Source organism: Megalobrama amblycephala, linkage group LG15 (genome assembly GCF_018812025.1).
Source record: "Megalobrama amblycephala isolate DHTTF-2021 linkage group LG15, ASM1881202v1, whole genome shotgun sequence".
Lineage (NCBI taxonomy): Eukaryota > Metazoa > Chordata > Actinopteri > Cypriniformes > Xenocyprididae > Megalobrama > Megalobrama amblycephala.
The window spans coordinates 23,962,945-23,985,259 of record NC_063058.1 but is presented as its reverse complement, the minus strand read 5'-3'; the positions used below and the strand labels follow the sequence as shown (position 1 = coordinate 23,985,259).

At 38.8% G+C, this 22,315-nt stretch overlaps 1 protein-coding gene across 4 annotated transcripts in view; it reads left to right on the top strand.

The window, feature by feature from the left end:
* furinb (furin (paired basic amino acid cleaving enzyme) b) overlaps positions 1–22,315 on the top strand; it is a 118,747-nt gene that overhangs the window by 5,012 nt on the left and 91,420 nt on the right. For 3 of the 4 annotated variants that reach the window (XM_048157689.1, XM_048157691.1, XM_048157692.1), the window contains exon 2: positions 3,288–3,566. In XM_048157689.1, coding sequence (XP_048013646.1) covers positions 3,387–3,566 — 180 coding nt within the window. In that variant the 5' untranslated portion in view covers positions 3,288–3,386. Of the gene's footprint in view, positions 1–3,287; positions 3,567–22,315 lie in introns of those variants that run through there. The other variant, XM_048157693.1, reaches the window with a different exon arrangement.

Genomic DNA, 22,315 nt, shown 5'->3' with positions numbered 1-22,315 from the left:
TTGGGTGAACTATCCCTTTAATGAAATCTATTAATTGGTTCAAACAATCGATTAGGTTTAGATACGGTTTAGATAAGGTTACAGTGAAGCGTGCGGATACAGTATCTCTCTCTCTTTCTCTCTTTCTCTCATTCTCTGTGCTTGCGGAGGTGTGACATTCACAGGTTCCATCAGTAAGACACACATGGTTTTCTCTTCTTTCCTCTCCAGCTCACTGCACTGTGCCAGCCCTTAATGAGCTCTGTAATGCAGATTTTAGACGTGACGATTTGTTTGTTTCTTCAGCAGGCCTTTTACTAAGATCCTCACTTCTTCCTACCAGGAGCTGCTATTTAAATGCTAAACTCTGCATTGTAGCCGTCATACTCGGAGGAATTGTTTTGCTAATGGCATTCTCTTGTTTTAAACCTCGTTTTAAAAGACATTGTGCAGGTTGGCGCTATAATTTTAACACTATTTCGAGACCTCATGCGTCACGCATTCACTTTAGCAGGTAAACACTATGAATTTGCACGCTTGCTGTCTTCGAGAGCACACGCCAGGCTTTATTGTTCATGCTCTGTTTTGTTGTAGAGGGTGTCGGGTTATACACCAAGCCCTGAGCCAAGCTTTGAGCTTACTTACACAGTCAGCAAGAACTGAGCTGTCTCTAAGGAGCTCCTCTACTCTCGCGGGACTCCCTCTTGCTGTGTCGGAGAGCTTCTCTGGTGAATGGCGCAATACTCAAGCTACATGGTCATCATTCCAATGTATATGGTGTCAAACCTTGCATAAAACACCTTCTGTCTTATGCCAACCTTGACTGCTGTTCCTAAAATGTTCTTCTGGTATAAGAATCCAAGGGCATTCTAAAAGTAGTCCATGATTGTACTGTATATATACTGTATATACGCTACCATTCAGTAGTTTTGAAAGAAATTAATACTTTTTATTCAGCAAGGATGCATTAAATTGATCTAAAGTGACAGTAAAGACCATATACAGTATATAACAGTTATGTTTCGTACTGCAATCAGCTGCTTTTCATACCTTCATTCAAAGGCTTTGCTTCAGTCAGCAGAGCAAGTGCAAAAGACGTGCGTGACGGACTACACTTCAAAGAAAGTTTAAAAGGTGAAACAAGTGATGTGCAATTACCAGACTGTCTCATGCTGCTGATGTTTCAGCCAAATTAAATGGAAATACTACAGTTGGATTATCATAAGGAAGGTCGGAAATTAACGGGGCTTGGGGCAAAAATGCCTCCAAAAATTAATTAAAAAAACATATTACATATTACCGCATATTACTTTCGTTTTTGAAGTAGCGGCAATTCGGAGGCGGAAATTGCTTGAATGGTGGGTGGGTTCGTTATTATTCTTAATGAAAAACACAACAACAAAACAGTACAATGACAAACTCGCTCAAATATTCGCTGTTACATTTCGCTTTGCAAACAAATCTTCATCTATCGTCTTGTCATTCAGAAAAGTGAGGCGAAATGGGTGAAGTGAGGTGAAATCTGACTCCTGCTGCGACTCTCATTTGACTAACGCTGAATTGAGCATTCAGTTTTTAACTGTAGTCTCTTCTCTAACTGAATTAAATGATTTTTATTACCATAAAAATAATCAAAACGACGGTGGGGGGCAGTGCCACGGTCACGGGGGGCAAGAGATATAACCGATGTTGCAGCTGAACACCGATAACACCATCTATCGCAGCACACCTAATATGTAAGTTAAGTAATAACATGAGTATACTCCTGTTTCTCCGAGTATTGGCATGATTGCAAATGTGATACTTATTGATCTTATTGAAGTCCAATAAACAAGTTGAAATTAAGTGAATTAACATTTTAGCCACAATACTGTCTGTTTTTGCTGTATTTCGTGAAAATAGTTTCAAACAAAGCCACACCAGAACTGTTGCACATCTCCAAGCAACCGTGATTCCTGAATAAATATGCATTTTGAACGACTGAATGAATGACTCGCGCAGATTTACCGCCATCTACTGCCGGTTTTATTTTCATATTTACATTTATTGTCATATTAAACACTTTACATAGACTGTTTCTACTTAAAATATCAACTTTTAAAGTTTAATTTAGTTATTTTTAAATTAAAAAAATTATATTTAAAAACATTTGTACAACATTATTAATCAATGAGCTGCATGAAGCAGTCTAAATGTGTCTAAATAATACCACTTCAGATGGAGCTTCTGTGCCATTTCTGCAGTGCAAAGATGGAAATTAATGAAATATGATGCATACATTTAATAAGATTAGAAAAAAAAATTCTTATAATGGTAAAAATGCCCCTGGAAATGGGGCAAATATCGTCCTGTAATGGGAAAGTTAAAGTCAATTATTGATCAGATAGTGTACAGAGTTTTAGTGTCATTACTACTACATTAAATTATTATATATAATGTTGAATATAATGTATAACAATGCAATGGGGGAATATTTATTGGTCCTGATAATGCTAAATGTCTTATGTTACCAGTAAAAGTGGCCTGCATTATTTTAAATATATCTATTGAGTGACAGAGTGCAAACATATTCATCTGTTTCAGCATTAGAATCATGAATATTGTTATACTGGTGTCACCATGTGCATTGGGTTACCAGCACCAAGTCCAAGCTGATTCATTTCCACCCTCAATGTAATACCAAATTCATCATTTTAATCAGCAGTAAATTTTTTGTTATCCTTTTACCATATGTCTTGGAGTATCGCAATAATATAAAATCGTGAGTTCAGCATCGTGAAATGTATTTAATTGTTACACCCCTAGAATACAGATCACACTACTTTTATGACACTTTTGATATATAAAAGCTTTATTTGCATTAAAGAGCATAGACAATTCTGCAAGTTTTTGTTTCACGGAAGAAAAAAAAAGTCTCGTAGGTTTGGAATGAGGGTGAGTAAATGATGACAGGATTGAATTTTTTGGTCAACTGTTCCTTTAAGACAAGCAACATCAGCAGAAGATAGATTTTATGTCCTTTTATGTGAACTTGTTCTAGATACATACAAGCAAGTGGGTACAAGTTGTGAAACGCACATTCTCCTCCTTGTCCTACAAAGTGTTGTTTATATCCCAGTTTCCCTTGGTGTAACGCTATCAATAGCACTCAAGACACCTTTATGAAAATTTATGACTCGCCACGGTCCCTCTGAGGATGTTTTCTGACAGAACAGTTATGTTTAGATAACCTAGGCTTTATAGAAAACGATGGGCCTCCTGGTGTGCTATAGTATTTCTTTTCTGACACTCTGTCTTATCTTCTCCAGGTCATTACAGTGCTGAATTTACAGAGCAGCCCACAGATGCATTAAAAAACAAACTCCATCTAGAAGACCAGAAGGCTTGGAGACGAAGCACTCCTGTTCATGGAGGGCCGCTGGACCCTGCTGCTGTTTCTGGGGGCGTACCTGGTCCTCCTGGCTGCTGAGGTACGCTTGACTGCAGGCCAAGGCATCTACACCAACACGTGGGCCGTCCACATTGAAGGGGGAGCCGAGGAGGCTGAGAGGATTGCACAAAAACATGGTTTCATCAGTCACGGGCAGGTGAGTGGTATCGGTGCTTTATCAAAGATTCATCTCCTGTTTCTTTTGAGAGTTGCTATGTTTGTGTATGTGGACATAATGCTGCATGAGGCTTGTAGTGATGTTCCAGTATATCATTCACCTTCTTTCTGTCAAGCTCTGTTGCTTTACTCAAGAGGAAGACAGATTTGCACAAACACACACCCACACATGTACTCACACAATCGTGAAGGCCCCTCCGAGAAGTCCTCGTAGATGCTTGTCGAGTCGCCTTTCCCATGCGTCTGTCACTGTTCATTTCATTAAGATGGAGATGCGTCAGCTGTGATTGGGGAAATTAATTTCGGCTTATGTTGTATTCTTTTTCCCTGCTGCCCGCATTGTCTCGTTTGTCTTGCCAGATGTTCCCTCTTCTGTTGTTATGGTATTAAACGCTTAGCTGGGAGACGAAAAGCAGGAATGTATCTGACAGCTGAAACATTGTATGTGAATTAATCCCTGGGAGTGCAATGCCCTCTGAGCTCGCTGTGAGGAGTCTGTGAATAGCACGTGTGTGGGAGGACAGGAGTGGAAAGAGCTGCCAAAATGAACCTCTCCTCTCCTCTCCCTTCTTCTCCTCCTCTCCTTTCTCCTCACCTCTCACACTTACCCTACTGTAAATCAACCAATAAATAATAAATTCTTCTGACCCTGCTGAAATCTGGATCATGACAACTTAATATTTTTTTTCTTGACCTAGTAATTCTTTTTACTTGCCCTGCCAACATTTCCTCTTGCCCCACCACAAAATTATGTTTTTATTTTTATCAATGCAAATTTTTATAGAAATAATTATATTTTTTGTAAAAAAGAAAAGAAAATTTGCAATAAGAAATTAAACAGCAGTAATGTAACTCTATAAAATTTTGTCAGTCTGAGTTCTCCTTTGTGTTTTCTTGGCTTGAAAAGACATATAAACAAAATTATGTCAAAATGCCTGTTTTAACAAGTATCCTCATAAATACAGTCGGTATATTAGTGTTGGGCGATATGCTTTAGTCATATCATCTTATCGTCAGCCTTAGGCATGTGACGGTATAAAATTTTCATGTTGCGATAATTGCTGAAGCTTTTATCACGGTTTACAGTGTTATCACGCTATTGAAATAAGTTGCAAAAAAAGTGCAGCTTTAAGAACTCTTTTTCTTCTGAACTCTGAACATTTAAATAAATACAACACAAACACAAAAAAAAAATGCAATTCACAAAAAATAATTGTTTCAAACAGATTAAGGCTACGTCTACATGAAGCCGGAGCTTACCCTAAACCGATCTTTTTTTTTCTGCGTCCACACGAAACCACTAAAACGACTCAAAATGATGTAGTATACATGCCAGACCATTATGTGGCGCTGTAATTCTGTCACAGAAATGCACTTAAAGCAGTGAAGAAGACTTGGAGCATGCGCATAGTCCTTGCACACTGAATACAAACTATAGCAAAGCTTAGAAATAACACTTTATTTTGGCTCAGTAGCTTCTGCAGCACGAACGCAAGCATGTAGAGTCTGCTATTGCTGTTGTTGGTGCTGTTTTGTGGTGTTAGCGCCGTCTGACTAGGGTCGACACGTGGGATGATGACATTATCGCTTCAGAAAATATACGGATGGCCCCGTCCACACGAAAACGCAAAGACGGTGTTTTCAAATTTATCCACTCTGGGACCCGGTTTTAAAAAATAGCGGTTTCACCTTTCGAAAATGTCGGATCCATGTGGACGAAACGCCTATCCGATAAAAAAATTGTGCGTGTTCACAGAAGAAACGCGTCTCCGTGTGGACGGGGCCTAAAGTGCAAAAGAATTATTAAGAAGAACAAGTAACACTTTACAATAAGGTCTCATTATTTAACGTTAATGCATTAACTAAGATTAAGATTGAGCAATAGCTACATTTGTTGCAGAAGGTATTATTTTTTTGTTAATGTTAGTTAAAAAATACAACTGATCATTGTTAGCTTTAGCTATGGTTAATTAAATAATAGTTATAACTTTTGATTTTAGTAAAGTTATTAAACATTCACTAAGAAATTAACATTAACTAAGATTAATAAATGCTTTATAAGTATTTTTCATTGTCAGTTTGGTAATAATGAATTAGCATTGTCACTAAGTTTTACTGAACAATAACAAATAGCCTAATCAGAACATTTTCAATCATTATAGGGCATGTTGTAGTCCACATTAAAATATAAAAATGTTTAAGTTTGAAAATAATTAGCCTATTAAGTCTTTAAGTATTACGTTTTTGGTGCTGTGATGAACAACATTACGAATACAAAAAAACTGAATAGCTGAAGCATTTTAAATACTGTTCAGTAGCGCAGCGGCTTTGTTTATGGGGTTTCCGGGGTAACTGCTTCATTTCTGCTGTTCTATCAGAGCCCTCTGCTGTCAGAGAGCGAATCTGCACTTTCATTCAGCGCGTCTCCTTCACTCGTTCCGCCATGTGCTTCTCATGCACGTTGGGCTTGTTTACATCTGAGTGCGCTTTGACGCAGTATACAGCGGTGTTGTGCATTTTATACACCAGATATAAGTGGCGTTACGCAACAAAAGCAAATAGAATCCATTATAATCAGTGATGCTGTCTACACTGGATGCGATGCGACATGACACATTCCTAACAGTAAACTGATGGCTCATTCTATTTCTGAGGTACTCCAAGAGCTCATGCTACTTGTGATACAAAGAAAAAATAGATTTGCAACAGTCCAGTGTATACGGCCTCAAGCTGCCATGTGATGCGATGACTTTTGTGTCCAGTGTTAATCAAACTGTGTACTTCATTTTTATCTATCTATCTGACTACCTATCATTATATCCTTCTGTCTGTCTGTCTGATTATCTATCATTATATTGTTCTGCCTTTCCATCGTTCTATCCGTCTGTCTGTCTGTCTATCTATCTATCATGAATCTCCTCTCTAATGTAAACTGACAGAGCTGAACAAATTAAGTCACTCATTTTCGACCGATTCAGACCAGTGATTCTGATGCACACATCTCAGACATCTATTACTAAGGAGATAACAAGCTGGAGGGGAGCAGTATTAGATAATTTAGTTTTAATTCCTTTGTTTATGCAGTGTCAGAAGTCAACCAAACACATTAAAATAACTATTCTGGTGGAACCTCAATTATTCCTCTGATCCAAAGTCATGATATTGTTCTAAAACAGCACATGTTGCATAAAAAACAGAAATAACTGGTGTCAGATCAGTAGGAAAGGGCTCTACTTACTAAGAGAAGTTTCCATTGGAAGAATGTCACATTCATTTAATGATTATGTGTGTGGAGGTTACAGGAGGCAAACAGTGCCAGTGAAAATTAATGTGTGCAAGTCTCGCTATTTTTTAAAAAAAATTTTGTGCACTTATAATAACATCAGGGTAAAAATATGTTATTATTTAATTGTTGGTCAGACAGTACACGTGCATGGATGTCTTTGGCCATTCCATTGAGTCCACCAAGTTTTTAACTTTTAAAAAGCATCTTGAGAGCCTGTATTTTATTCTGTATTTTATTTTATTTGCGTCTCCGCAAAACGAATATAAATCCAATCTTCAATTCACATGCTATGCAAAATCAGAGTGAGAGCGTCATCAGCACTGATGAGAGAATTTAGCATTCACTACTTCAAATGAAGATGACTGTGTTAAACTTCAAGATGCAATGGCGAAAGTTGAGTTTCATTTGCTGTAGTAGTCTGCGCTTCTGAGATGCTCATCTCGGCAGGCCATATCTGTGGAGATGCTTGTCGCAGTCATGCTGTGGTATCTGGCTACAGGGAGCCAGTAACACACTCTCACACCTTTATTTCTTGCCATTTTGGGAGGAGTAAATTTACATATGTGGCTTCAACAACCAGATGCATTTACTCTGTGTCTGGAAATGTGTCTGAAACCCGGAATGTTTGTGCTCTATTTCTCTGACTCGTCTTGATATTTTGTTAGCTATGTAATGCAGAGACAATCATATATCCGGGCCTGAATTTCAGCATGGAATTGCTGGTATTGCGCATTGCTTTACTCATTCCCACAGGTTTCACACTTATAATGCGGGAAATTCCCGCAAACATTTATTCACTATAGCAGGGGTTCTCAACCTTTTGCAAGCTGGGCCCCCCCAAAGCTGGTTCATTACAGTTGGGGCCCCAGTGGAACCCCCCAATTTATACAATTTTTGGCAGCTGTTACAGAAACATTTTTACAAAAATAAAAAATAAAATCTGACTTAACCTTGAGATTTGAAGTATTAGATATCTGCAACACTACAATGACACCAATAATTCTTCATTTCTGATAGAAATGCAAAATCAATCGGTAGTTGTTAATAGAATAACGCGACACAAACCTTTACATTCAATCGCATTTGGTCCCATTTATTTGTGATCACAGTGCATACACATACAAACTTTAAGTCCAAAAGTGCGCACATTTGGAGAAATACACGTTTACCTTAGATTTCATTAGATAGAATATAAGCCAAGCCATATGCAGGGTTTCATAATTACCGAGGTCAGAAAATGTCGTTTGCTAGGGGGGTACGGGGGCATGCTCCCCCGAGAAAATTTAGATTTCCTTAGTGCACATATGTGCATTTTTAAGACGTTTTAAGGCCAACAATAGCTTTAAAACCATGTCAACAAATACATGCATGCACAGTTTTGAGGCAGCTTTAATCGCATGTTTGGTAATTTCATGACTTAACTTACAACAGAACAACGGACGGTGCATGCTCATAGTTTCTTTTGCGCTTTATTTAAGCTATAATAAAGTAATTATGCAGCGCGTGCCGGCGCATTTGCGCATGCAATTCTTCAGTGCGCGCCATGAGCACAGTATAACGGATGGTTGAACAGTCATGTTCATTTTTCTGAGTTTTACCGACATAGCCTGACAACATCTCATCTGAGCCTCTGAAACTACCGTCCGTCATAAAAATTAATTCGGATGGTTCGATTTTCTGCATTTTTCGCATCCGTAGTAAATATTTTGAGGGGTGTTTTTGTCAATTGAGAGCCACCAAATGACAAATATGAAAAAACGAATACGACAGTTTCGGACTCAGTCAGGGTGCAAGGACCTTAAACTTTTGAGGCTTGCGCAGCTTCTCGAGGATAAATCAAACAAATGAGCGCCGTTTAAGTCTATGAGCGCAGCACACACAAATAAAGTGCAGTTAAATTTCAAAATGTGGTGTTTTTATATTTATAACATTTGAATAAAGTTCAGCAACATACATCACATGACCTGACGACCAAGAGAGATGACAATTGACCATCACCTCGCGATTGAAAATGAGACACTGATATGACAGTTCAACAAACAAGTTAATAATATTAAGTCACTTACTTTTTAGACGAAATAATGACTGTTTTGGTCTATTTTAGCAGCGAAAATAGATCCGATGAATCCAAACAAAGATCACAACAGCGCATCTCACAGCAACACTCAATCGTGTTTTGAATGATTCAGTGTTTTGAACAAATCGTTTGAGTCAAAGATTCACAAACATCTGTCTCATTCTTGATGAATCGGCCGTTTGAACGAATCGTGAATGACTCGCTTAATAAAACCGCTTATCACCTGCATTTGTGCTCACTATCGACAAACCAATCAAATTTGTTCAAAACTTTTTTTTTTAATCAGTCCAAACACATTTTAATTTTTATTCAGGAGTTATATATATACAAAACTATAACTTTTTATGACAGTAGTTTAGTGATAAAATTATTATTATTATTATTTTTTTTTTTCATTTTTTTTTTTCCTCCCATCCTGAAGCCTACTCAGGGGGGCGCGCCCCACCGGTTGAGAACCACTGCACTATAGCATGTAATTTGAAAACAGCATGAGTGATTCAGAAGTGCCGAGGGATGCACCGAAATGAAAATTCTGGGCCGAAACTGAAAATTCTGGATGAACTTGGCCAAAAACTGAAACCGAAAATGCTTTTTAGAAATTATTTATTTATTATTTTAAATTAGCTTTTGAGTGTGTGTGTGTAAAATTGTATTAATTTAAGACTTTTTAATGAATTTCAATCATTTTAATGATACTTAATTTAAAAAATACAAGCCAATAAAATAAAATAACCACACTTTTATTGAAAGTAACACACTAAATTTAAACAGAAAACATATTAATATTAAAAATATCAATATATTATTCTTTATTCAACAGAATCAGATTTAACGGATTTATTTTTTGATCAATTATCCAAATAACGTATAGTCCTACAAAGCTATTATTATCAGAGCATGTGAGCAGAGTGTATTGGGGAGTGGATCAGTGAACAAGAGGGTAGACAGCACAATAGGGCTATTGCAAACAGAAACAACTATACTGCTACATAGAAATTTCACACTGGCATGTTATTTGAGCGGACTTTGCTTTTACGATGAGCATGAGCAGTACATGAGTGAAGCGAGTGGAGCACACGTGCATAGAGCGGAACATTGAGAAAAGCACGCAGTGATGATGGCTAGAGCGAGAGTAAAACCTGTGCTGAACACTGATGGGTGGGGTGTCATATATTTTCGGGCTGACTTGACTTAATGAATTAGAGTCTTGAAAAACTTTAGGGGCACAGTCAGTTTTTTTTTTTCCTTTCAATTTTAATGTAGGTATACGAGTACTCTTGAGCAGAAATGTGGTATGTAGAGTAGGGCTGGGCGATATATCGCATGCGATTGTCACACGCATTTCGTCAGTAAAGCCGGTTCCCTGATTACCGCGAAATCGCCATCACCTGCTTTCAAACGGAGCGGCATTTAATAGACAGAGCCGTAGTTCACTGACAGGCTACGCAATATCGCGTTCATTATCGAAGGTTATCGGAGGTAATCAGGGAACCGACTTTACTGACGCGTGACAATCGCATGCGATATATCGCCCAGCCCTAATGTAGAGCCCTGTAAGATGTACAAATCACCAGTCAAGGCACACTTGCAAACACACATAAAGTTTGATTTAAACAGCTTGAGAACTTTTCCACTCAACCTTGTTAAAAAGCTTGCATTGTGATAGACTGTGATGTGTGTACGTGCTCTTTTTGTGTTTGCACAGAATTCCTGGCGTTCATTAGTGTGGCATAATGAACAAGCTCTCCCTGCATCTCCATTTATTTATGCCTGACACTGGCCTGTCAATCAAACATGGGACACTTTCACACCCAGCACGGCGGATTGATTTTTCATTATTCATTTCAGACTCTCAGACAGATTGTGAGAGTCCTTGAAGGATCCCTGTGTTCTGAGTTGAATTTTTGATGCCATATGGTGCTTTCTCTCGTCTCCCTCTCTCTCCTCTCCATTTGATGTTATTTTTTTTCTGTTCAGAAAGTGAGACTTGAGCTAAGAGCTTTGTGATGCAGGTCTCTGGATAAAAAGGCGTGGCACGCTAATCCGAGCCGCTGCCGTGGCTGTGTCTTGGCATGGAGCTTCCTTGCAGGGATCCACCAGAAATCTTACAACGCTGAAATGATATTGCTTCAAAAATGTGTTATATAGAGGGAGGAACAGATAGCAAGAGACTGAGATAAAAAATGGAGAGAGACTGTGAAAACGGGAAGAGAAAAAGTAGCGAAAGGAAGAAAATTATTCAAGGAGAGCTGAGCAGCAAGATTCTAAGATGACAGGAAAGTTGAGCAAAAAATGGGCTGGATAACAAGGCCAAGATGTTAGACAGACCAAAATACTGTGAGAAGAGATGGAATCACAGCCAGTCAGAATATTTGATTATTCATTTACAGCTATTTTGAGCGGGACTTCCAGCCAATTAGATTTTTCTGAGATTGTGGCCAGATTAAAAAAAACTTAATAACACTTTAACCCCCCCTTTTTTTTTTAAATCAAAGGGAATTACTACACAGTATAATACAAAGTCCATAGTGTATTTTGTCGCACCTGAGACTCAGCATGAGTCTGAAGCAGTGATTAAGGCTGACAAAAGTGACATCAGGTCAACAAATGACCCGTCCGAAATGACGGAAGACACCTTATTCATCTCTGAAAGAGCCTGTCACTCTCCTCTGGAGAACGATGAGACACATGAGACATTTATCCAGGCCCATAATTACTTGATTGCCTGTCTGGTATCCTGCAGGTAAGGCTTTGGCCTGTTTGCAGAGGAGAATGGATGGATAGATGGAGATAAAAGGAGCGAGAGTGGGGCTTAAATGTCATGTTTCTAGAGCTGTCATCCCTCAGAGCGATAGGATGTTCCTGTGAGGATGCGGAGGAAGGTAGAGGGGACTTGGGGGGGTAGTGAGACTGAGCCGCATACGCTCTCACGCTGGAGGCTGTGAATGTCACTGAACAGGTGAAGAGTGTGTGCATTGTCTCTTAAGCCTGCTTTCAACACCTCACCAATCCCTGACCATAACTAAAGCAAAATTCCTGCTGAGCAGGTAATGGTACAGTTCAGTTAAATACATCTTGACCTGTTCCCCATCATTTCCAGCACCGTCACAAGTGCAGATACGCTGATTCACTGTATAACACAAGCTGAACAGGCTATTGTAAGTTAAATTGACTTTCCCAATTTCATGACTACTAGACATTTCAAGGGCCTCCCACTGTCCACACACCTGTCACTTTTCTCCACCACTGTTGTAATGAGCATACCTGAGGAACATGGTTGTTCAGATGGGGAATAAGGGAAAAAAATTAGGAACAACTGGTTCTTATCACTGCAACTAAAAGGAATGAGTTTAGGGAGCATTTCAGGAAAATGAATCCTCAACCTGAGAGTTGTGAACAGCTGCTAAACCCATTCAGCGGAAAAGAGATGAAATAATTAGCAGCAGAGTAACGCCATATGCTCTAGTTTTGCATTAGCGTGGTATGCGGCTCTAGCTTCAGAAAGCATTGACACCTTCTTTGTCTTAAAGGTCAGTAGTCAGTAGCAGACCCTTTTATCTGAAGTGACTTGCTGTACATAGAAAATGGATAAAATATAGCGCCTTGAAGGGTTTTTACACACTACCTTTTGAATTTCTACCGCTTGAGGACCCACAAGCTATACATCTGTCACTCCACTTCTTTTCCCACAAAGCATTTGTACCCTTAAACTATTCCAGTTGCTCACTGGGCTAAACCAGAGACTATAGCGCTGAATGCCGAGGGCATTGTTTCAGAAAAGAAGAGGAGGATTGGGGATTTGCATTTGGAACAGGATTCTAGCATTTGTGAAGGTTTAATTTGGGATTTGAGCAGCTTTTTATTGTCTTGACTGCAGTTGGTGGTGTTCTTGTGTTGTGCTACATTTATGTGAGTGTGTGTGTGTGTGTGTGTGTGTGTGTGTGTGTGTGAATAACAGCTTAACAGGCAGCTGATCAGCACACTTCAGTGACGCATTTCACCCATCTCTCCCCACCTCTCTGCGTCTGCACACAAAAACACTCGTGATTGCTCCCGTCGCTGAGTAGAGCTCTCAAAGGTCTCTCTGCGCTCATAGTAGTTGGTGAGGAAAATGGTGGCCGGTGTATTGTGGGCTGATTGCATTTGCCACAGTGCCTCATCATTGTGTTCTGTTAGTTTTGAATCAGACAGGTCCTGAGATTTAGTACACAGAGCAAGTCTTTGGTATCTTGCCTCTCGTGTTGATTTTTAGTGTTTGGCTGAACGCACAAGTACACATAAGACCTAAAAGGGAGTGATGATTTGGTGCTAAAAGACTAAAGGAAATGTTTGTGATGTTGAAAGATTCTCAAATGACTCCAGCATGTTTCAAATTGTGAAGTGGTTGAAACACCCACTGTGAAGATGATGTTGTACAAATAGCATTATTATAAAATATCAAAACAGCACTGTGTGTCCAACAAATTAATAGAGTTAAGTGTTAATTAAAATGTGGCATTTTGACACCAAACTTTGTAATGCTCCGTTGACTGTAGTTTTTTGCCACATTTTTTTTAATCAAGCAAACACTAATAATTAATGAGAATTAAGTCAACATGATGTCAGTTGATATTTTACTTTCTTAAAAGAGGCCATTCAACCACAAATGCAAAGGGCTCGACAATAAGGACTGCCTGGGTCCAGTGTGAACGACACTCGGAACTGTCACTGTCCTGATCGGGCAAGTACTGCATCTTCACAAAAGTTTATCATTTACATACGTTTTTAAGCCTTGCCAATTTAAATATTCAATCGCAAGAAGTCTCAAAAGAGAACTCAATTCGGTAATTGTGTGCTGTTTGAGAAGTTATGTGTGCGTAGGGTTGCCACCCGTCCTGTGAAATACGGAATCGTCCCGTATTTACAGCCAAAATGATTTGTCCCGTATTTTACATAGGTCCACGTTATGCAGCATCCCATGCAAATCACCCCACCCTCATTGTGTGAAGACACATCCTATTCTGCCCCTGATTGGGTAATACTCGATAAGAGATAAGAGATATATATTTAATACATATTTAATCAAAATATAGTACCTATGTGAATAAAATAAACAACTATTTATGCTTAACCAATTTAAATAATTGCATCATTCAATACTATAGAATTAACAATAGTCTATATAAAAATGGAATAAATAAATACAAAAATATATTTACTTACCAATAATAAAAATGTTAAATGTTTTACTTAAATAAGAACTGTTTGTAGATATTATGTCATTTACTGTTATTTAGGTGTGATTTCACTGTTTGGATGGTGTTACTGCAAACAATGACAAATATTTTAGCCAAAATCTTTGTTCGCAACAAATGACAATTTGCAATTTGTTTAATTTATAATTACGAAGTTATGGATCTGTTAATTTAATAAGTTATTAAAATATGGTTCACATCTCACAAGTTCCTCCAAAAGCTTATTTTTTGTGTGTTGGCTGAGCTTTGTCATAGCTGTGTATTCAATATGAACACTTGAGTTGTGATAGTGAGAGATTGAGTGCATCTGTTCACACTGATTTCAATAGCGCATATCTTATTATAATGTCCATTGGTATCAATCTTAATATTTTTATGAAAACATGTTTTAAGTTATGATATACCACCACTGGCACGCCATCGGGACTGTGGTCATCGTGGCCCCGAGGGGTGTGGCCCCCGCTGCGGCCGGCGTCCCTTATTTTTCTGTATTGAAGGTGGCAACCCTATGTGTGCACAACACACACCCGAAGAGCTCAGCCAGATAGCCGTGCCTCAGACAGCGCACAAATACTGAATTGATTTCTCTTTCACGTCTTCTTACACTTGAAAGGACATATTCACACAAAATTATGTCAAAATGCCTGTATTGGCAAGTTTTCTCATAAACATAGTCTGTTGTCTTAAAGGGTATAGTGTTGTTAAACACAATGTGGAGCTCCGCGCTGAAACGGATCATATGCGCGCTCCGCGTGTATATCATAACAATTGTATTTTTGATGTGTTCGTATTCAAACTCCAGTTCTGACCGCATCGCGGGCAAAATACAAACAACACTCATGTGCTGCTGTGCTGAGGGAAACATACGCACGGCTCGCGTGTCCGAACACAGAGGTGAATGAACAGCACTTTTGTGACATTTGAATTCTCTGCTGTAATGCGATCTCATGCGAACATATTTTCCATTTGTGCTGGTAGATTACAGCAAAACAATCCACTTGCACCCAAACTTCTGCTCCGGTCGCGTCGCAGGAAAATGCGTTTTTGTGTTGTAGCACTGAGGTAACGAGCACCTACTACGACCCATGTCTCTGAATGACAACAGAGACAGAGGCAAGAGGAGTGATACTTCCTATAATCGTATGCATACTACAGCGCAGTGATTGGATTGAATGAGCTTTATGTCATGAATAAATGCAGAAACTGTTGACGTCAGCATGTTCGATCAGCCCATAGTAGAGCCAATCAGCACTCCGGATCTTGCTGGTAGTACACGATGACGTCAGATTTTGTGGCGTTGCGCCGACTTTGCTTTTCAAACCTGAAGACAGAAATCGCTCTGAAAAATAAAATAAATGAGTACCTTTAGTGTTTTCAAAGGTGTGAAGCCTATACATATCTGTTCACATCTCAAAAAATGTGTTCTGGGGTTTCATGACCCTTTAAGTGAATGTAAATTAAACCCATGTGTATCAGTGTATTGGATCAATTGCATCACTTAAATTGACAACAGCATAATAAATCTGCTGCTATCTGTTTTTAATGTTATTCAAACAAAGGACAAAGAAAAAAATCACTCACTGCTCTTGACTGAATAACTTCTGCAATTTTAATAAGGATTAATCTATATTTAATTACACAGTGAAGACTATGTAATTATGCCATTTACCCTCATGTTGTTCCAAACCTTTATCCCTTATTTTCTTCTGTGGCACACAAAGGATATTTTGATTATTTTTTTTTTATTTAATCTCCAATTCATATAGAAACAACTTCCAATCAATTCCTGATGGAAAAATGTCTTGCCATGGGTTGTAATCAATGTTTCATGTTGTCTTCAATATAGAACTTAGCACATTGTTGTATGTAATTTACTATGACCCTTTTTTTTTTTTTTTTTTTTTTTTTGACATTTTCCATTTTGTTTTTTTTCTTGTCCCCACATTGACTTCTCTCACATTACTTCAATCCCAGTTTGTCAAAAGTACCCAGATGCAGACACTTCTACTCAAAATCCTGGTCATCATTCACATATACACATCTTTAATGAAGAACTCCACTGCCTGGCTGTCTGTTTCTTTCCTGTTCTCTCTATCTATCTACCTGCTGCCAAAATACTTCCAAAGGCTTTTTCCTCTGCCAACTTTTCAGAAATCATTACTCTAAAATGGCTGGAGAGCTAGAAAAAGTTGGACACCCTCCTCAAGGCTCTTAGCACACTAAGAAAAGAATGCATATTGATGGACCAGCTCTGCAGTCGCAAACACACACACACACACACACACACACACACACACATCCACTCAAAGATGGAGCCAAGATGAGACAATATCAGAAAAGTCACGTCTACATGACAGCATGGCTGTTGAAATGCAATCAGAAGTTTGTAGAGACAGTTTAGAGCACAAATTTACCATAGAGATCTAAGACTGTGCAAACAAACATACGGGGGCCATTCAAACAAAATGTGTTTGCATTCCATTTTTGCACTTTTTATTTTACGTTTATCAGCTAAACTGACATCTTTGGCCAAAACGCCATGTTAAAATTATTCTAGTGGATCAATATCAGCTTTCAAGTAGTGGGCCAATCAGAAGAATCTGTGGGTAAGCATATTTACATATTTACAAGTGTATTTACATATAGAGAAGTGAAGTGTTTATATTAGCAATGGTGTACAGAAGTTAATAAGCCAATAAACGCACCTTCTGTTCTATTTCATTACGCTCTATATATCTGTTTCTTAAGCAAGAACACGTCCTCTGTGAAAGGCCCCTTAGCCTGCTGCATTCTCTCTGAACATCTGATCCCTCCTGGCAGTCTGGTAATAGAGGGGAATACAGGATTGTACTGTTTGTTGCAGGGTCGGTTAGAATGTTTGCTTTGATCTGGTGCCGTGACCCGGAGCTTTCATTACTTTTCCAGTCTGCCTGGGTTTCAAGAGCATTTGTTGATTTGAGATGATGAGAGGTACGCAGAGAAGACACGTTAATTTTTAAGACTAATTATTCATCAGCCTCAAACAGCACTTCCTCTAATCTTTAGAGGATTCATCTGTTTTGTGTAGCCCACAGCACTTGAGAGAAAACTTTTAGTTACAAAGCGCATGATGAAAAAGATCTCCTTTTGCCGTCTCTAACTAGAGGAGAAGAGAGTCTGTCTTGCAGCTGGAGACGATACTGTCTGAAGTTCTGTAGGAGGTCGATGGGAGATTGATACGATATACAGAGATAGAAACTTGAAAAATCATGTCTGGCGAGCTCAGAATGACTCAAGGGAGTCCATGTGGAGGAAAGAAAGTGAGAGCACTCAAGCAGTGCGTGTGTGCGGTAGCTTTATTGAGGCATCCATTCAGAGCCGGCCTGCAAGATTGTGGCATGCAGATTATGTTTAGCACTTTTTTTCTTTAGTCAGTTGGTTGCTAAATCTCTAAAAAGTGCTAACTACGTCAACTACGAAGTAGACTGACAGGAGAGAGAAGAAATTGTTGAATAAAGCTGTTATTTTTGGTTTGTTTTTGCCATAGACTGTAAAAAAAAACATGGACGTAGTGTCCGTGACGTCACCCATAGAGTTCTGAACAGCAGTTTTGACGCAAAAATGAGGCCGCGGCCATCTTAGCAGCACGTGACTGCACGTCACTCCCGGATAACTGAAAATGGGCAAAGAAGCGGGAAGGTGGTTTGAGCTGATGCGACTGGTTGCTGAAACCACGCCCGCCTAGCTCAACGTGACCATGTTAGCAGTCAAAGCCAAGGAGCTATCTAAGATACGATCTAAAACATTAATGAAGATAGGTTTTATCATCAGAAAGTTCTAAAGGTTTACTGTCAATCTACGGTGTTTTTTTTTTTTTTTAAGATATAACTTAGATGCTCCAACACCAGTGTTGGATGTGCAAATAACAACATGGAAAATCAAATGGGACTTCATACCTTTATAATGAAATAGAGATCGCGAGATGAATCCAATCTGTGGCACTTGGGTAAAATATGAGTGTCCATTGCAAAACAAAAAAAACATTTCACATTTCTTCTGAATGATCTGCTCTCTGTCATCGTTCTTCAAGAAATAATGCAATCTGAGCAGCGTTTATGTTGTAAAACTGTATACGATCGTATCTAACAAACAAATGAGCCTGTGTCCAAAGTATATTTTTTCAAAATAGTGCAGCACTTTTAGTTATAATATCCAAGCAGTGCTGTCGGATTTTGATATCCTCCCGCCATTGTCATTGTAGTGAATCTCACAACCAAAACTTTCAGCCAATGCCACGATCCAACAACGTGTGTTCTGTTTCTTCCGCATGCATGCACATCTACACAGACACACATCAGTCTCGAATATTATGCAGCAAGCCATATTTTATAATTGTATAAAATAATCGAGCACAAATATGGCTGAGATGCCAAATTCAGCGGCTGGAATTAGCTGAGGTAAAGTGACGGCTCACAGACAGCAGCAGCATCTACCTGTCACTCAAGTGACCACGCCCTTAATTATGCAGAACTTTAAGGCTTAATATAATTTAAACGAATGAGTTAGAAAAAAAATTCACCCCCCTCAGAGTTGTCATGAAGGGCAACATTAGCAGTATAGACCAAAACCACAATTTGAACCAACTTGTAAACATGTTTTTTTCTGCTGTAAACTTGGCCAATTTAACATGTGACTCAATGAGATTCTGCTCTCTTTTGGAGCCTGTCCCTAGCGGCCAGTCGATGAATCGCAGTTTAAGTCACTTCCGTATTGGCTTCACGAGAGACTGGGGGAGGTTGCCGCTTGGTTTTTGCACACAAAAAATATTCTCGTCACTTCATAACATTAAGGTTGAAACACTGTAGTCACATTGACTATTTTGTGTTCTGAAGATGAATGAAGTCTTACGGGTTTGGGATGACATGAGGGTGAGTACCTAATGACAGAAATTTCATTTTTGGGTGAACTAACCCTTTAACTCTAAATCAATTCCCCACATACTGTATTAATGTATAGTTTCTACATTCAGAACAGATATGTGACTTGTCATGTGCACTTGGAATTTATTTCCCATAAATAATACAGCAACCCAAAGCGTCTGGAAACTCTGGATGTCTTCACGCAGAGATGTCCTGATCAAGAAGCTGCATCATTTGCTTTTTGGCAGGAGTTGGATTTTAGACTTGAAAAGGAATACATGCATTTCAACGCCTGTGAAAAGACGAAGCAGATATCTTAAACACAGCGCAAAATGATCAGGTTTTTAGTAACAAAAAGATAATAAAAATCGTCTGTCACCTGTTGTTTATTTCCAATCTTATTTGTTTGTGCTGTTACTTGACTGCTCCTTTCTTCAAAGAGAACTGTCAGAAAGGGAAGATTTCCATCAAGCAATCTGTCATTCTCCCTCCCTATCGCCCTTCTTCACTCATTCTATTACACGTCTCTCTCTCTTTGTACCGGCGTTCTGCAATAAAAGGAGATGAATGTCTCTCATTCTTCTCTGTTGTATCGTTATTTCCATAATTCATGGTACAGATAGAGCTGTTCTGGGTGAGTGAGTCACAGCGGAGTGGGGTGGGAATGAATATTCATAAGGTCAGCGAAAGCACTTTCTTAACCGACCACTAGGACTGTTCATCACTCTCAACTCACGTGCCACCGCCAGGCGTTGCTTGTTGCAAGAGGGGATGATGTCATGATTCTTCATTTCCTCAAACAGGTGTCTGGTGACAATTGTGGGATTATTTCAGTCATTTTTTTTTTTTTAATGAGTCACACTTTTTTTTTGCCTTAAATTCACAAAACTACATTCCATTTTACAAAAAATAAATGAACAATTAAATAGTTAAAATAATAATGTGAAAATGTTTGTCACCGAATATATTAATGACACTCACCATCAGGTCATTATCCTGGTCCTTCAGTAAAACCTTCAATAAAAATATTTAGCCCACTTTCTCCTATACACTTCCATTTTTTTCAAGTAGTCTATATGACTTTTTTGTATGCTGCAACTTTCCCCAATTCTGTAACACATTCTTGGAAAGATGGCGACCCTGTTGACCGTCAGCCTCACATAATAATTTTGTCTCCATATGATGATACTTATTTGAATCCATTTGGTTGTCTCTACATCAGAGCCTAGAAAAGATGGGTCTCCAAGGACATAAATACCTAGACAGAATGAAAAGCAACATTCTGCCACATCTTGAATATAGTTATGAACCAGAATTCCTGTATTTTAGAGTAGGACCAGAGAGAATACATCAGGTCTCCGTCCTCCCTTTCACATTGCCAGCATTCATCAGAGTCCTTCAAACCGAGCCTTAATGGCTTACTCAGAGTCCAATAAAAACTATTCAATGTTTTAAACTGCATAAGTCGTACTCACAGTTTCCTTGACATTACTTTTAAAATTTGTACATATTCTGATCCAATCTTCATCACTAATTGAAATATTCAAATCCTTACTCCAGACCATTTTAAGAGCTGAATAAAAACTATAACCCACTTTATCCATTAGCAATCTGTAATATACTGACGCCTCATGCCCACTACCCCATGCTGCTAGGATTGTAGACAAAATATTATCCTGAATATTATTGAAGTAAGGTGTAAAACAGAGAGCTCAGCGTTTTTTACTGGTTCAACTTTGAGTAAAACGCTGCGCTCATCACTGTCACTTTTTAGCCAGCCGTCCAATCAGAGTGGAGGAGGGGCAGGACAAATACAACACCGACCAGCTGTCACATTCTTGCTGTACAGCAATATCAACAAACAGAAACAAAATGGATGAGAAATTAATATTGCTGGTCTCCGAACATACATAGCAAGTAATAACACATTGTGTCAACATTTTAGTCTGAAACAAATTACCTGCAAAATCAGTTATAAGTAACAGTGCCGTGGATATTCCGTATCATAGCAACAAAGCGTCTCAACGGAAAAAAACGCTGTGCTGCAGAAGCGCTCTCAAGCGCTCACAGATAGGCGTTTTAAACAGAGCGCCTAGCGTTTTCAGCTGGCTAAAAACACTTTGGTGGACACACGGCCTAACAGCCTCAACTCTTCTGGGAAGGCTTTCCACAAGGTTTAGGAGTGTGTTTATGGGAATTTTTGACCATTCTTCTAGAAGCGCATTTGTGAGGTCAGACAGTGATGTTGGCCAGAAGGCCTGGCTCGCAGTCTCCGCTCTAATTCATCCCAAAGGTGTTCTATTGGGTTGAGGTCAGGCCAGTCAAGTTCCTCCACACCAAACTCACTCATCCATGTCTTTATGGATCTTGCTTTGTGCACTGGTGCTCAGTCATGTTGAAACAAGTTCCCACAAAGTTGGGAGCATGAAATTGTCCAAAATGTCTTGGTAATAATGTGAAAATGTTTGTCACCGAATATATTAATGACACTCACCATCAGGTCATTATACTGGTCCTTCAGTAAAACCTTCAATAAAAGTATTTAGCCCACTTTCTCCTATACACTTCCATTTTTTTCAAGTAGTCTATATGACTTTTTTGTATGCTGCAACTTTCCCCAATTCTGTAACCCATTCTTGGAAAGATGGCGACCCTGTTGACCGTCAGCCTCACATAATAATTTTGTCTCCATATCATGATACTTATTTGAATCCATTTGGTTGCCTCTACATCAGAGCCTAGAAAAGATGAGTCTCCAAGGACATAAATACCTAGACAGAATGAAAAGCAACATTCTGCCACATCTTGAATATAGTTATGAACCAGAATTCCTGTATTTTAGAGTAGGACCAGAGAGAATACATCAGGTCTCCGTCCTCCCTTTCACATTGCCAGCATTCATCAGAGTCCTTCAAACCGAGCCTTAATGGCTTACTCAGAGTCCAATAAAAACTATTCAATGTTTTAAACTGCATAAGTCGTACTCACAGTTTCCTTGACATTACTTTTAAAATTTGTACATAGTCTGATCCAATCTTCATCACTAATTGAAATATTCAAATCCTTACTCCAGACTATTTTAAGAGCTGAATAAAAACTATAACCCACTTTATCCATTAGCAATCTGTAATATACTGACGCCTCATGCCCACTACCCCATGCTGCTAGGATTGTAGACAAAATATTATCCTCTTGTGGAGCATGACTACAAGAGCCAAAAGTCCCACATAACAA